This window comes from Rhinolophus sinicus, chromosome 17 (genome assembly GCF_057876585.1).
Source record: "Rhinolophus sinicus isolate RSI-liver-muscle chromosome 17, RSI-T2T, whole genome shotgun sequence".
In the NCBI taxonomy this organism is placed as follows: domain Eukaryota; kingdom Metazoa; phylum Chordata; class Mammalia; order Chiroptera; family Rhinolophidae; genus Rhinolophus; species Rhinolophus sinicus.
Window position 1 is genome coordinate 26,659,644 of NC_142517.1, and position 16,043 is coordinate 26,675,686.

General features: G+C 39.4%; 1 protein-coding gene across 1 annotated transcript; it reads right to left on the bottom strand.

Annotated features, from left to right (window-relative positions):
• Positions 1-1,669: 1,669 nt before the first annotated feature.
• SSR3 (signal sequence receptor subunit 3) lies at positions 1,670-14,203 on the bottom strand. The gene is made up of 5 exons (XM_019731972.3): positions 13,969-14,203; positions 12,619-12,745; positions 8,057-8,155; positions 3,762-3,893; positions 1,670-2,746 (listed from the first exon to the last, which is right to left on the bottom strand). The coding sequence occupies exons 1-5, from the start codon at positions 14,099-14,101 to the stop codon at positions 2,680-2,682; spliced, it is 558 nt and encodes a 185-aa protein (XP_019587531.1). The 5' UTR covers positions 14,102-14,203; the 3' UTR covers positions 1,670-2,679.
• Between the last annotated feature and the right edge of the window lie 1,840 nt (positions 14,204-16,043).

Consider the following 16,043-nt stretch of genomic DNA (forward strand, 5'->3'; position numbering starts at 1 on the left):
TGATGGATAATGTAAAATAACGTAATAAAGATACACTTATTCACATGAGTCTTATAAAGAAGCCTGGGGAAAATATAAATTTTAAAAAGCAAAGTTCAATGATACTTAATAAGGCCTTTCACAAGAATTTTAGATATGAATCCAACCTCATTTCAGTTAACTTCAAAACTTACTTCAAATTATTCTTTCCAAGGTAGAATAATATATCAAACAGGATAACCAGTAAATTTTTACTGGCTAAGAATAATTTCAATCCAACATTTTTATTAAGTTGTAAAAAAATTAAAAATAGGGAAATGTAAAATGTTCCAGTACTTTACGCCCCTACTTATCACTAGGGGTGTAAAAAAAGGAATTTAATCACTTTGAATCCCAATTAAAGCAGAACCCTTTATTTTACTGCTGTTGGACAAGGGGGTCTTTTGAGATAAAAACTCTACAGCAAGTTTTTACTAACTAAACCATAAATCAAAATTCTATGTACCACAGAGCCATTTCAGACGATGGGAGAGGAATGGAGAAAAGGTTCTGTAATTCCCAAGAGTAAAGTACTGGTATCCTGAATGAAAACTGTGGAACTGTGAGTACATGTCATAAACTTATGCACACAAATTTATCTAACAGTATAAGAAGTTAGAAACCATTTTAAAGATTAAAAACAAAAGAGTGCTGGAGAAAAAATTCAGAACCAAAATCAAATTTTGCTTACTTGCTTTTCTTCAAATTATTCAGTTTATTAAGCACAGGCCCCTATTTCACCACCCCATTTCAGCTACATTGTGTAATAGTAAGAATGGTGGCAATTTCCCCCAGCTACACAGGCACTGCCATCTAGTGGCAATTTTTAACCTGCACTTTAAAAAGATACTTGGCCCAGTTATAAGTAACAGATGTTGACAGTTAGTCAAATAGTCATTTTGTGAAGCAAATGTATTTGGTACATAAACTCCATGCCACTACTCAAACTACCATTTATCAAAGGGGAAAAAAAAAGGTTAAAACATAAAAATAAACCTCTCATGTGTTACACTAACTACTGTGCAGTGAATCTCTCCTGACTTCCCATTCACCCCATATTATCCAGTGATGGCACATGCATAACGCACCAAATAAAAGCAAAGCATTTCAAACTTCTAGAAACAATGATGAAATATTAGGTTGGGGCAAAAGTAATTGCAGTTTAACAGGTTAAAACTAATTGCAAAAACCGCAATTACTTTTGCACCAACCTACTGCACTCCTCACCTGAAGACATTAAGACCACTGTGCACAGTCTCCTTTCCCAGTCCCTGGACGGGGCCTCCCAAAGTCTCCAACAGTAAGTAAGAAATGAACTCCTCACGAATACCTTTCTACAAAGTTATAAGTAAAACAGCAAGTATTATTTGCAACATTCACCTTAAATTAAGAAGTGAAAACTAAAGATTCAAGTTAAGATTGGGAATTAGAAATAATGGTATTTCCTTTGAGCTACTGCCTATAACAAATTACTAGATGTGGCCAAAAGCTCATAGGAATATGAAACCACTATCATCTGGGATTCCATAACCTTTTAAATGATACTGGTTCAAGAAGACATTCCCAAACTTGCTCAAATCATGCATGGCACACAAAGAAAATGATAGTATCTCTATAATTACACTGGTTAAAAAAATGCAAGAGACTGCCCTCGGCCCCAAGGGCTGAACAGATCATTTTATTCACAATCGATGGGAACCTATGGACTAAAAGGGTCACATTTATAAAAGTCCTAATGGAAAAATGCCGATAAGCACTAAAATCACCGTAATTCCTTGACGTGTTCATAGAATTCTGGAACTAAGATCATGAAAATTACTTTGGTCATTTACAAATCAATACTCAGGAAAGAGGTTCTCTCTCTCTTGCCGAACATTCCTCCAGTGGTCTGAGACCATACTCAAAGAAAACAATGATTCCAGTCTCTATAAACAAGGCAAACCAATATGGGAGGGTCAAACTGACCTCCCTGGCCACCCAAGGCCAATGCCGTCCAGCTGAACAGTGTGTGCTTTAACCCCACAGGACAACTCGCATATGCCTGGGCACTATTTTTAGGTTATTACCTTGGCTACCTTTCTTCTTTTTTTTTTTTTTTCAAAGTACTTTTCCACAAGTTTCTCTTCCCCAAGTTGGAGAAGCCATGTTTTTAACTTTGAGTTATGAGTATATCAAATCACCAATTCAGGAAACTATAAACATGAAGTTCAATCCGCCTACCGCACTCCCCTCCCGCCAGGGATTCATTCTGATATTTAAGGTTCAAAAAAAGTTGTAATATTGTGCTTGGAACACACAGAACCAGTTATTAACTTCTTGCTATTATTATAAATAATAACAGTCAGCCCAGGTTACTGTGACTTCTGACAAATCAAGGAAACAAGTTATTTTCTCCTCTTGTGATTATAGCCTTATACATTGTGAGACACTTTTTGCCTTTTAATAAATGTCCTGGTACTGTGAGTTTCCCTTTCAATTTATTTAATTTCAACAGTCTGTCAAAAAAGAGCCAATAAACAAATACTGAGTTGCATTTTGTTGGGTTTTTCAAACCCTCAAACTCCAAACACCTTCCGTGTCTCCCACCCTGACCAGCCTGCTACTTCTCCATGTACCACAGGCCACCCACAGACACAAAGTTAGGGGCGACGTTGACATGGTCTACTTGGAGCCCGTGGACAGGAGGGCGATGAGTCCCGAGGAAGCACTGATGGACAGAATGTAGTTCCTGTAAGAATTTGATGTTAAGGAAAAATCAGGAACCCAAAATTAGTTTTTCAACAAAAAACAAAGAGCCCATCTCTTTGGAATGTTCTGTTTCCCTCCTGACACTCTGTATAATGGCAATTATATGCAGTCCATTGTCTGCAAACACAATTTACAAGACAGAAGAAGGCTACACAAAATAAAGAACATTCACAGGATATGTGTTCCAATTTTAAAAAGAAAGCACTTCAGACAGAAACCCAGAACTCAGGATCACAAAGAAAACATTTGAATGTCCTTTAACCTTCAGGAGAAGACTGATCAAAGAATATGGGAAGGAAGAAGAGACTTGTTTTCCTTTTTCCCCTCAAGAGCACAGGAAAAATAAGTCTCTGCCCATCAGTGTTTGGGCTACAGCTGACCAAAAGTAAGGAGGTTGTGAAAGTTCGCAGCTACTCAGCCTCAGGACTGGACTGTTTGGGGAAAACCACTCCAGTGTTTGCAGAAGATGCGAACTGAAGGGTGTCTGATATGTTATTACATCAAAATCTCCAACTGTTAAAAAGTTGGCTGCACATCCCTGGATAACACCCTGAATAAATTACCTTAACAAGAGAATACTGATTCTTGCCCAAAGCTCAATGTGAAAGAGCAGCTTGAAATGCTGTTAGGCATTATGAAATGTGCCTATTTAACTACACTGGCCATCCACCCAACCCCAAAGCCCCAAACACTGGCAGACACACGGCTTATGCCAGGGGCTATCAAAGAAGACAAGCTTGCTTTTGCTCCTTGCATCTTTTCTGGAATAGGCAGGTATACATAATTATACACGTGAGACTGCTTTGCAACACTTGTTATGTATCATGAAGTCATAATTTACAAACTTTAAAGAACTTTAAATCAAACCCAAAACCCTTATTGTAAATGTCCAGAAACTTGCCTAAGGTCACAGTGCTGTTTAACAGACTGGCTCCCTGTACAAAACCGAAACAAACGACTGTTTCTAGACTTCTAGGAAAGCATAAGCAGGATACACTGTGGGGTTGAAGTTCTTCAGGATGAAGAAGGACGCGACGATGACCAAGACGAGGAACAGGGTGTTGTTATAGAAGATGGAAAATGTTGTTGCTTCATAATCAGCAACTTCATTCTTCTTCCACAAGATTCTGTAGACAAGTCAAACAAGTCAATCAAGTTTATAAATATGCATTAAAAATTTTAAATACCACATGGCTCTACTTCATTGTAAGGTAAGTTTTTCCTTCGGTGTTCTGGGCAGAATGTGTCTTTAATATGAAATTTCGTCAGCATGGTCCCCTTTTTTCTCCTGAAAATGTATTTCCGTCCATTGATGCTGAAGAAAACAGTGGCTGGGTATGTTATCTTCTTTTCCTCCAAAGTCCTGACTGCCTGGGGAAGAGTAACTGTAATTGGCTTTGTTTCCTCAGCAGCCAAAGCAGGCATCCTTCTCTAGGTCCTCACCTACAACAAACTCGATGACCAGCAGCTGAGACAGCTTCCTGGACTGTTGTCTGGCCTGAGACTCTCTCCAGCCTACAGATTTTAGCCTGAAATATTAAACCTTAAGACAATCCCAAGGACAAAACCTAGTTGTGGTCTCACAAAAGCAGACCTGTCTGTGACTATCTTTAGCCCTCTTTACTTAAGTCAAACAAAGACTATCCTTGATCATTAGGAGGTTTTTTTTAAATTTTGTAAAATCCATTTACTTTTTATTTAACCCATTATGCAACTTTATTAATTTACTGGTAGTACTTTATCAACCTTTCCTTTGACCTCTTCACATGGGCAACAGGAAGAAATTCCAGGGTACCTGTGAATACTTTATTCCTCTTGGGTAATTAACTTTGTAAAGCAGTTTTTAAAAGAATAAGTTGTGACCCATTAGTGGAAAGTGAAATCAATTAAGTGGATCCTATGCTCAGGGAAAATAACAATGGGTTGAGACCAGCATTTTCTTAAAATAAAAATTTTTTAAAATACAACAGGAAAGCATAGAAAAGTATCGAGTACATCACACAGTAGGGTAATTATTGTTTTGTGAAACATTTGCATGTGTGTATGTATGAGTATATTTGGTAAAAAGGTAAAATATGTATTCTTTTACTGTGGGTCATTACCAAAAAGGCTGAAAGCCACTGCCACTGATGCTTTGTCCCCCCAAAAAGATACACGACTCTGGGGCCAGATAATACCCTTTACCAATCCTATGGACAGCACTATGGCTAATGTCATTGGAAACTGCCACGTTTTATTCACCAAATGTTCAAATCCAAAGTCAACCAGAGTGGCTGTAAAGGAGCTAAATAAAGAGTATTAGCACCTCATCTCCATCATAACAAATCTGTGGCTTCTAACATATAGGCCATATTTTTTTATTCTGTGGATACTATTAATTTACTAAATCTTCAATTTACCGTGTTTCCCAGAAAATAAGAAAATAAGTCTTATAGTAAAATAAGAACAGGTCTTATATGAATTTTTGCTCCAAAAGATGTATTAGAGCTGATGGGCCGGCTAGCTCTTATTTGCAGGGAAACGCGGTGCTAGGAGTTTGGGAGAAGTGAAGGACAGTACATTACATTCAATGCAGCCAGCCATCCACTATAAAATAGCTTCTGATTTCAGAGAAGTTTAAAAGTAAGTTCTAAAAATATGTATGACTTGAAATTGGAAGAAATACACTATACCATTCTAACGTTGATCAAAGAAAACACCAACTCAGAAAATGCATAGTTCCAACACAGTCTAATGCTAGAAAACACTCAGAACAACTGCCTGTTTTGAAGACTCTGGCACAGGACCCATGGAGACAGGTTCCTTAAACAGGCTACTAGCCTGCCTTTACTATGAATGATTACATCATCCCACCTCCCACACGGCACTTCTCCCTAACTCCCTGTCACGCCCTTTCTTCAATTCTTTGGAGAGTTAGCTCAATCATTTAGGTCACGCCAGCTCCCCAGACAACCGTGTGTACACAATCAGGACTAACGGCTTTCGTAACTTTTTCTAGTCCACTCATATCCTGGTTCATGAAAAACTTTAAGACCCACAAGTGGCCTCATCAGCAATGGTTCTGCCAAAGCTTCACTGACAGAAAGTCTAGTTTGGAAGAGAACTTCCCAAAGAGTCATTTTTCCAAGGAGCACTTCCTACAACAAAGGAAAAGTTGAGACCAAACTCAACTGTTACAATCAAATAATGCTAACTGATAGACCGTTGGTAAGTCAAAGGGAAATACCACTCACATTCTGGGACAAGCGTCAACGAATCTCTGATTTTCCTCTGCTTATTCCCATCCTTGAATGGGGGGCAAAGCAGTTTCACAGTGGCATGGAAGACATATTCGCAGTGAGTGCAGATGGAGCTTTGATAGATATGCATCTAGGCAACGAGGTGCTGATGAGCCTTCTCCTAAATCATACATCTTGGAGGCAACTTATCCTTTGAGAAAAATATCAGCACTTAGTGGGAGTTTTAGTCCCGGGTCTCAGAGTCAATCGTGAGTACAGACCTGGGTACAGCTGAATCCAGTGTGGCTTTGTGAGAGAAACACTAACAGCACAAATTTCTACTGATGACAAGAACAGAAATTTTATAATCTTCTGACGCTCTGCATTTTATGTATCAATAAAACCTCCACTTCATCCTACTTTGAAGTATGTGTCCAGCCAATGACAGAGATTTCATTTGCCATTCTGACTCTGATCAGTAGTGCCTACCTGAACACCGAGCAAGAAAGATGCTGAGCCCCATCCCAGGATCAAGAACAAGGGCCAGACCAAATCAGGCAAGTCCACAGTGGGATGAGACCCTCTGACCATCTCTAATATAATCAATCGCCTAAAACCTACAAGAGCTATAACAAGCATTCTGAAGCTGGGTAATTATGGTGTGCACTGCAGTTTAAGAACCACTATTCTAATAAGTATTATAACTCAATAAAAAGATTTTTTTAAAAGTGTTCTAGATTATCTAACCTCTATTCCTATGCAAAAATTTGCAATCAGAAAGCTATACAGCCAGACCTCATTGAAGCTGCTCCCTGAAGAAAGGTCTTCATTGTCATGTTTTTAACATTGTGCCTTCAGTTTTATAAAGGATCCATAGGAGACAACCATTTCAATAATGTTTTGGTGCCTCTGCAAAACTACTGTTAAAGACATTGTTCATTAAGTTACTCAGTGTCCCTTAAATAAAGTCCTTCCAACAATCAGTGCCAGGAAAGTTTCTTTTCAGAAGGATCTGCCGCTTCTCATTGGACAACGAAAGCTGTATGACCTCAGATGCTTCCCCTGACACTTGGAAAGAGCTAAGTTTAGTGCTCAATTGCTGTAACTTACTCTGAGGCCACCTTTTCTTACTTTTAAATGGTCTGTGATCTTTTAAAATTGTACTGCTTTGTTTTATACGCACTTTAATATTGCAAGACCCCACAAAGTCTTTCTGGAGCAAAGTGGGATAAAAATTCCATTTTGCAAACCACGTTGTAGATACTGAAACTTAAGATCCATGAAAACAACCTCGACTCATGACTCTATTAAACCATCTGGCAACTCTCAAGCACAAGTTTACTCAATCACTCAGAGGCTTTTGCTAGTCAGATGATAGACTATTTGCAAAGCCTTCCAAGAGCAGTTAACAGGAAACCCTGGGGGTATAGGGGGTAGGGGTGGGGGCTGGGGCTAGGGCTAACAAATGTGGCACAGGACTGGCAACAGGAAACAAAGTTGAGTTTTTCCCACCCAAAGCAGATAACCCAGACTGGTCGTCCACTGGGAAGCTCAGGAACAGAAGTACCACCACCTAAAAATGCTCACACACAACACAATGAAAACTCTTCAGACCCAGAGCGGTTAGATGATATGCTCAAGGTCACACAGCTATCAAGTGGCGGAGCCAGCACCGGACAAAGCTCTACAACAGAGCAGTTGAGTACAAGCTCTGAAGCCAGACTGCCTACGTTCTTATCGTGGCTTTACCACACACGACTCTACAGGCCTGGGCAAGTTACCCACGCTTTCTGTACCTCAGTTTCCTGAAGTGAAAATGGAGATAACAACAGTACTGACCTCATAGGGCTCTTTAGAGGAATAAATGAACTGTGTACAGCACAAAGAAAAGTATCTGGTAGTAATAAAAACTCACAAAGTCAGGTGTTATTTCCATTACTACATATTCTACAATACTAACATTTGCCTCAATTTCAATATTCATTCATTCTCTAAGCAGAAATCAAAAACTTATTTTGTACAAAGTATCCCCTTTTATGATTACCCCAGACACTTTAAATAAGGAGTCAAACCTTTCATCTTTTTCCTTGCGAGACATCTTTCTATTATCAGCTTCAGAAAGTTTCCGAGTCACTTCTTTGGAAACAGCATCTTCCCTCTTCTGTGCTACTCTGGAAGGAAAAGAAAAAAAAGTTTCCACGTACTCCAGGAGTGAACACCACACTCTCTCAGAAACACTCTACTCATCTTTTGTATTGGCAACTGTATGATACTTTATATTTCAAGAAAATAAACTGAACAGCAAGTTCCAAGTTTATTACACTGTACTAGCCAAGAGAGCGAGCTCAAGAAACTGCCAAGATGGGGTTTATTAGTTATGAGTTTTGATATCTGCTTAAAAGGGAGAATTTTCCAAAGTTTAGATATGTAATAGGGAAATAAAAGTCAAATGCTATTAGCACAATTTAGTTATGAATTATTGTAAATCCATTTTGTCTTAGCCTATAATTTAACTATTCAACAAATAAATTTGACAAGACATTAACAAATGATATGATTTCAATTCCAGTAAATAATAGGAAAGAAAACCAGGCTTAAAAAAGAAAGGGAAATTAACAGCTATATCTTGAAGTAACGTTTTTAATTCCACTCCAAAGGACGATTTTGTTAAAAGGAAATAATACCATATGAGCAGAGATTGACCACACCACTTTTAGTTCAATGAACCACTGGTATGAGGATTGCACCAAAAGATAATATGGAATCAGCCAGAAAAGGCTGGAAGTGATATCCAAGATATCAGATCAGAGTCGTCAGTGCCGAGTCAGATAAAGAAAAATAATTAAATGCATACTCATCAAAAAATCTATATGGTGAATTTTATCACATGGGGTTGCTAGTGAAAGAGGAAATAAAATTTAAACTGATGAAATACAGAAAGCCTCCTAAAGATTATGATATTTAAATTCAACATGATGTATTTCTCACAATAGAGAAAGTGATTAGCCGTAAATATAGAAGAAAAAGTCAGAACTGATCAAAAGCAGCATATAACAATTACCTACATAGTCCCACTATGGAAACATTCAACACGATACTGAGATGTAGTGAAGGCAACAGGATGTAGAACACAGAGATAGAAATCTATTCATTTTATGTTCAATTACTCAATCCCTCATGACTAGATGTACCAAGGAAAACTGGAGAAATCAGGATGGATTCCGCAGAAGAAAGCCCACGATCACTCAAGGCAATAGTTTTCAAACTTTCTTTAACCAGCAGTTTCTGGGATACAAATTAAGCACAAATTTTGTCTAGTTTTACTTATGTCTCCATCTCTAGCTCTCACTCAAGAACCAAGTTAGAATCAACACTGTTAAAAGAAAACCTTTGGTCAACTTCAAGTAATGTATTTCTTCCACAAATTGATAACTAAAGGGAGGAAAATTAATATCTAAGAAAAATAAATAAAAGGAAATTAAGTTCTGAAACCTAACGAAAATGCAGCCTAAAGAGCAGACCACTGTCTTTCTAAGAGATTACTTTAGGACACCATGAAATACTTTTTCTTCCAAAAATCCAACTTCACATGATTCATTTTGTAAAAGTTCTACTCCGAAGGGCAGAGACTCTTATTTCTGAGCCTGTCTAGCAGTCCAGGCACTCAGTGTTTCTGAACTTCACATGGGACCCCTTTTTTCTAAGCAAGGCCAATTGAAAAGAAATGGACAGGGTTTACAGCAGAAACCTTTCTTAGCTGAGCAGAAGGGGGATAATACACACCCCCATCAGGATGCCAGGACACAGGAATAAGCTATTTTCAAAAGAGCTGATTATCTGTAAGCATCCAGGACAAATAGTCAATCATCTGTCCACATGACAAATCTTCCTGAACACTGAACCAGATAAATAGTTAATTTCTCTTCTAGGTCTAAAACTCTATATTCAACAACCACACTGTAAGTTTATTACAACTCAAGAAGAAACCCTACCCTCCGTCTTAGGGCTCTTAGAAAATAAACCTCACTGGGCACTGAATGCTCTAAAACAACAGAGGCCACTCCAGTGACCCAGCCAAATGAGATAACCCACAAAAATCAACTGTTTCTTCTACTATTTTTTTTTTTTACATCAGTATGTCAGAAACTTTCCAAAATAAAGAAAAACAAAAACAAGATCTAATTTCTTAAAATGAACACATCTTTGCAAATATTAACTCATGCCATCTTTAAAAAAGAATTGCTAAGGGCTCTCTCCCCCCCTAAGCTCTCCAACACGGCACAGAAACATTTACTATGTGCTTATCACGTCACACATCTTACATTTAAGCCTCGCCATCTTATAAGGTACCATTCATTAGTCACCCCATTTGACAGCTCAGGAACCTGAGTCTAGAAAGACAACATACATGCCCAAGGTTACAGATTTCAGGGCCGCAGAACTGGGACTGGAATGCAGGCTGCCCGCTGTGCAGTCGTCGTCCCTCTGCTGCCAACACCTACCCACACCCAGCAGCGTCTCCCTTGCTCTCTGACCCTAATGTTCTTGCAAATCTTACGAGTTTCGATGTCAGCGGCAACATGTAATATAAAACCAAAACTATGGCTAAAAAAAAATTCTACTCTGAGAATCTATTAAATCAGTAACTCATTCAAATTTTTCCTGAACTAAATGTAGCATTAACTGTTGTAAGGGATATAAAACAAGACGTGCCAGCTGCCCTCAACAAGCCTAAAGTAGAAACGAGAAGGTAAAACGAACATGATTTGATGCCAAAATGGTGAACAAAACATGACATGCAGAACAAGTGAACGACAAAGTCCCAAAGGGATTGAGTTCCGAGGGGCTCACAAAGGATGAGTTGTGCCAAACGCCCACTTCTGAGCGCTTCACTCTCCATCGCTGGCCATGCCTCACAAGAAAGACAGCCCAGAACAGCAGACGCTGAGATGGGCTGCAGCCTGGAACGGCAGTTGGTGAAGAGGGGCTGCCAAGCAGAAAGATGACCAAGATGACCCACCCGGTCACGCTACTGGTCTAGCAGAACCGCAGCCTCGCACACACCACCTGAGCTCCTATGGGGCCAGAATAGCAGTGGAGAAGCTGCTGAGGCGCCTTTCAGCCATTGAGGCTATTCTGGCCTCCTGACAATAAAGCCCCTTTAACGGAGATCACCTCGACGTGTCACCAGAAAGAGCCTAACACAGGGACGACAGATTTAGGAAGGATTTCTCTGGAAAAAATTCCTAGGTCTCGAAATGACAGACATGGAAGAATGGAAAGGAAGGGAGACAAGCCTAAATGAGGGCAGGTATAAGACAGGTTCAAAGGGTGACATGAAGGCTGAGTAAGAAGAGCTAAGGCCCAATCCTGAAAGATGAAGCCACACTGGTAGGAGGCAGATGGTTTATATTCCAGGGGCCGGAAGAATTTGGCTGTAATACTCTTAGAAAAGAGAACAGCGGCACGGTGAGTTTTAAGTAAGAGAGTGACATGATAAAAATGACGGCAGATGACGATAAATACATATTCTTCATCGCATAAAACAAGAATAACACCAGAATGATGTAAGAATTAGAGAGTATAATGTGCTTTATATACGCAGTGCATGGCAGAGTGGGCCCTAAATTTTTATTTTTAAGAGACTAGATGGAGACTGCTACAACAATCCAAGCAAAAACAGTGTCCAAACTAGAGTGGGAACTATGGAAATGGAAAGACAAAGTGTACACAAAGCATGCTGGTCCTCTGAGTCTCAGCAACATTCCAACTGCCTTTTAGAAAGTACTTCCAAAGAAACATAGCACCAACAAGGCTCCAATAAGGAAGCAGAGAAAAATCCTGCTATCCTAAATCAGATAGCAAAGTGTGCATGAAAGCAATTTCGAAAGACACCATTTTCAATTAAACATTAATTTAGACCTGCTTCCCACGAGGATCATGGCACTCTGAAATAACAAATGTACCATCTTTCCTTAAGTTTAGGCTATTCCCTCCACATTTTAACCTTATGAAACCAGAATATAGAATTGCTTATAATTAATGTATAAATTTAGTTGTGAGGCTTGGGTTTCTTCTCCAAAAGCTATCATTTCAATAATGATATATTTTATAATATATGTGATCTTAAAATAGAGGAAATATGGTAATCTTTTACATTTTCATACACTCATAAGAAAAAAATGTAATTAGCATTAAAAATGTCAGAGTTTAATAATAACCAAAAAAAAAGACTACTTCTTTCACATCTGAAAATAGACCATGGGCAACCAAGAACAATTCTTTCCACAAAGATTTCCGTTTGCTTCTGAATTGTTAATTTAATTGGTGGGTTTGTTTTTTCTGATTAAACTCCATGATATAGAACTTAAGTGTTCTAATTCCACCTTCAAAACCTACTTTCATAGCAGTGTCAGAAGCACTGTCTCTGCTTCAGTTAGTTAATTCTTCATAGCATTAAGGTGACTTTCCCCCAAATAGAAATATGTAATCTCAAATTAATGCTTAACTGAAACCAAACCACCACCACCACCACCACCACCACCACCATCTCATACACACACACACACACACACACACAAAATCTATTAGTATATAAAAATGTAACACACTTTCACTTGAGAAACATACTTACTTGTGCTTGAGAACAAATTTCACATTTTTGTAGGCAAAGGCTACCAAATAAGTGCTTACTAGGGTCATCACACTATACAGAACAGCAGACTGAATAAGATCCATATGCCATATTCGCCAATATAACCCTGAATTAAGATAAGGGGGGGAAGGGGTACAAAAAGGAACAAAACATTACCACGCAGTTATAAAGGCCTGCTGAAATAATTATAGCTAAGCCTGGTGAATATACAGTCCAGGTTGGGGAATCCAACATAGTAGATGAGGAACTTCAGAAGTGGGATATCAAGTAAAAAATGACCATTATTTTCCAAAATAAGTAATGATACAAGCTTTCCCAGCTCACAGCGCTTGAAAAACATAACCTTCCTATTACTAGTCCATACGAGATTTCCGCCTCTTCTAAAATGAGAACTGGCTCAACAGACTCACAATTCAGACTTCAAATTTCATTCGTCAGGGTACTATGTGCTACATGTAGAATGCCACGTGCAGTCCTGAACCACAGTTTACACGCTGACGTGGCTGTTACCTGAAATCCAGGCAGAGCTCAGTGAGGCCTCAGAGCCGTAAGGGCTTCATACCACGTTAATTTCACAATGGGTTTTACGAGGCCGAAAGAGAAAACAAATCTGGATTTGACCGCCCAACATTGCGGCAATGAGTCAGGAAATTCAAATTAATTTGGGGACCATGAGCTATAAAGACAATTTTGGCCAAGTTTTTCCACCCAAGTGAGAACTGCACTAGTAGAATAATTAATGGTTAAAAAGGTAAATCGCTGGTTCTTGGCAGTGGTCTGACTTCTCTTCTCATCGATCGAATTAGGAAAATGATGCTCAGCAACGAGAAGCGGTTCACCTAAAGCTACCCTTCTATTCAGTGTGAGTGTTAAGGGGAACCTCTCCCTCTTTGAATTCATTATTTTCCAAAATAAGTAATGATACAAGTTTAAGATCTCGCAGCGGCAAACTGCACTTGTGCAGGAAAAAACAGCAAGCTACACGCAGGAGTATGGGCACCAGATCGTAACCAGGGTGCTTATTTAAATACAAATCGGGGCTGTCAGCCCAGTCCCAGTGAATCACAATCTCCGGGACTGGGACGCGGGATCAAGCGTGTTTTTAAAAAGCGCCACGAGTGACTTTCCCGTGATGCCGCCCACCGCGATCCCAAACGAGAACACTGAGGCCCACAGAGGCGACGCGCTTCCCTGAGCTCAGGGCGGGCTAGCGAGAGAGCGAACCGAGTACCCCAGCGCTGGCTCTCACGGGTCCGCCCGGCCCTGCCACGTCCTAGTCCTGCGCGACCTGCCCGCGGCCTCCCCCGCCCGCCGACTCCCAGCACTCACAGATGGGGATGGCGGACACGATGAAGGCGTTCCCGAAGAAGAGCGCTGAGGACTTGGCCGAGAGGTTGCGGCTGAAATCCTGAAGGAGCAGGTCCTCTTCGGACTGCTGCTTGGAAGCGCCTTTGGGAGCCATGGTGGAGCAAAAGCCAGGAGCTTAGACGGCCCAGACGGCGCCACGACCCGCAGACGCTTTGGCACCGCCCCCTCGGCCGCCGTATCCGCTAACGACCCGTCAGCGCTGCGCGCGAAGGCGGCACTCACACGGCGCGGAGCAAGCTTCCCCAGGATTGGCCAGGTTGGCGCCGCAACATGAGCTTCCCGGCGTGATTGGGCGAGCAGGCCAGACTTCCGCATTCTTGGTGAGTCGCTTGACTTCTTCCAGAAGGAGGCTGGGATTTGTAGTTTTGTTTTCCACATTAAGAAAACTTTGTTGAGATTCCGTTTCACTGATGCTGACAAACTCACGCTTTCCAAGTTTGGAATTCCAAAATAAAAACCTTTGGCTCCGAGTTATACAATCATTCATTCAACGAGCATATGGTTAGTACCCTCTGTGTGTCCCCAAGACTGGGGCAGAGGAAGAGGAAGAGGAAAAAGAAAAATGTAGCTAACATGAGTGGAGTCCCTTCTCCTTCACACATCCATCATTACATTAAATATCTTCAAAAATTCTATGTATATCATTGCCCCATTTTGTAGGTGAAGAACTTGAGAATGGGAGCCCCGCAGGGCTGGTCTCCCGTGTGGGCTCTTTTCACCAAAAGGTAGCCTTTACCTTTGTACGAAAAAGGAGGCACTTTTGCTTTTTAGGAACTCATGATCTCATTAACGAAGATAATATTTAACATGTGTCCTAATACATTTACAAATTATTTTATTACTTTTATTTCAAGTAAATCTTTAAACTAATGTGGTCTCCAAAGCCATGCTAAATTAAACATAATACTAAGTGAAGGCAACATGTTGGCTGTACAGGCCTCCTCGAAGCTCAAAATATTGAATATGCCTATTAAAACAACTAGGCACCATTTTACCTCATCAAATTATCTCAAAGAATAACCCTCAACCACTTCACTCTCAGCAAAAGCTTTTTTCATCTGTATTACTGATGTCAGACAAAACTTCCTCAATCTCCAGCTTCCCTGTCATCAGATTTATAGATCTTTCTCCCTCACCTTATCCAAATTGTAATCTGCCTCCACAGCTTCCATTCTAATAGCATTGTTCTTTTCAGTCTATTCTCTATATAGGTCCAACAGAGAGTTTTCCTGAACTATAAATCCTTCCATTATCTACAGCAAGTAGTCCCAAATGCCAGAAGTTTTCACCAATTCACTGCAAAATGAGAAATTAAAAAATTGACTAGTGAATTTTTCAGAAACTAAAAGTATTCATTTAAATATATCTGCATTTACATCTTTTTTAATGTTAAAATACTTTTTCTTATATGGTGATGCTGATAGGAGAAGAAACTCTTATTTTCTCTTCCAACATACTCCTGTCTTAATAAATCACTCCCTTTTTCATCCATTTACTCTGGCTAAAATACCAGCTTTCAACACTAATTCCTTTCTTTCTCTCTCCATCTATGACCAATTCATCAGCAAAAACCATTTGGCCCTGTCAAAATAACTAGATTTCCTGTTACTATTTGTAAACTAAGTATATAAAAAGAAGATAAAAGATACAATCAGAAAACTATAATACCAATGGGAGCAAAAAATCATCAGGGTATTTAAAAGAAAAAGAAGAAGAAAATAACAAATAATAATGGTTAAAAAAAAATTATACCTGAGGAAAAAATATTTAAACAAACAAAATAGGAAAGATAAAAGTGTGAAATGTTAAGCAGATAAAAATGTTAAAATTGAAGTGATCAAAAGGAGCTGAAAACAATTAATGCATTTTGTAAACCAAAAATAAAAACCTAAGATAGTAAATAGAAACAGAGGAGAATCTAAAATAGTAGGTATTTAAAAATTTTATAGGGATAAGTTAAAGAAACATGGTAAGCAATGATGCTTATATCAGAGAAGGGTTTTTGGTGATTGTTACAATGAAGGTGTACACGTGAA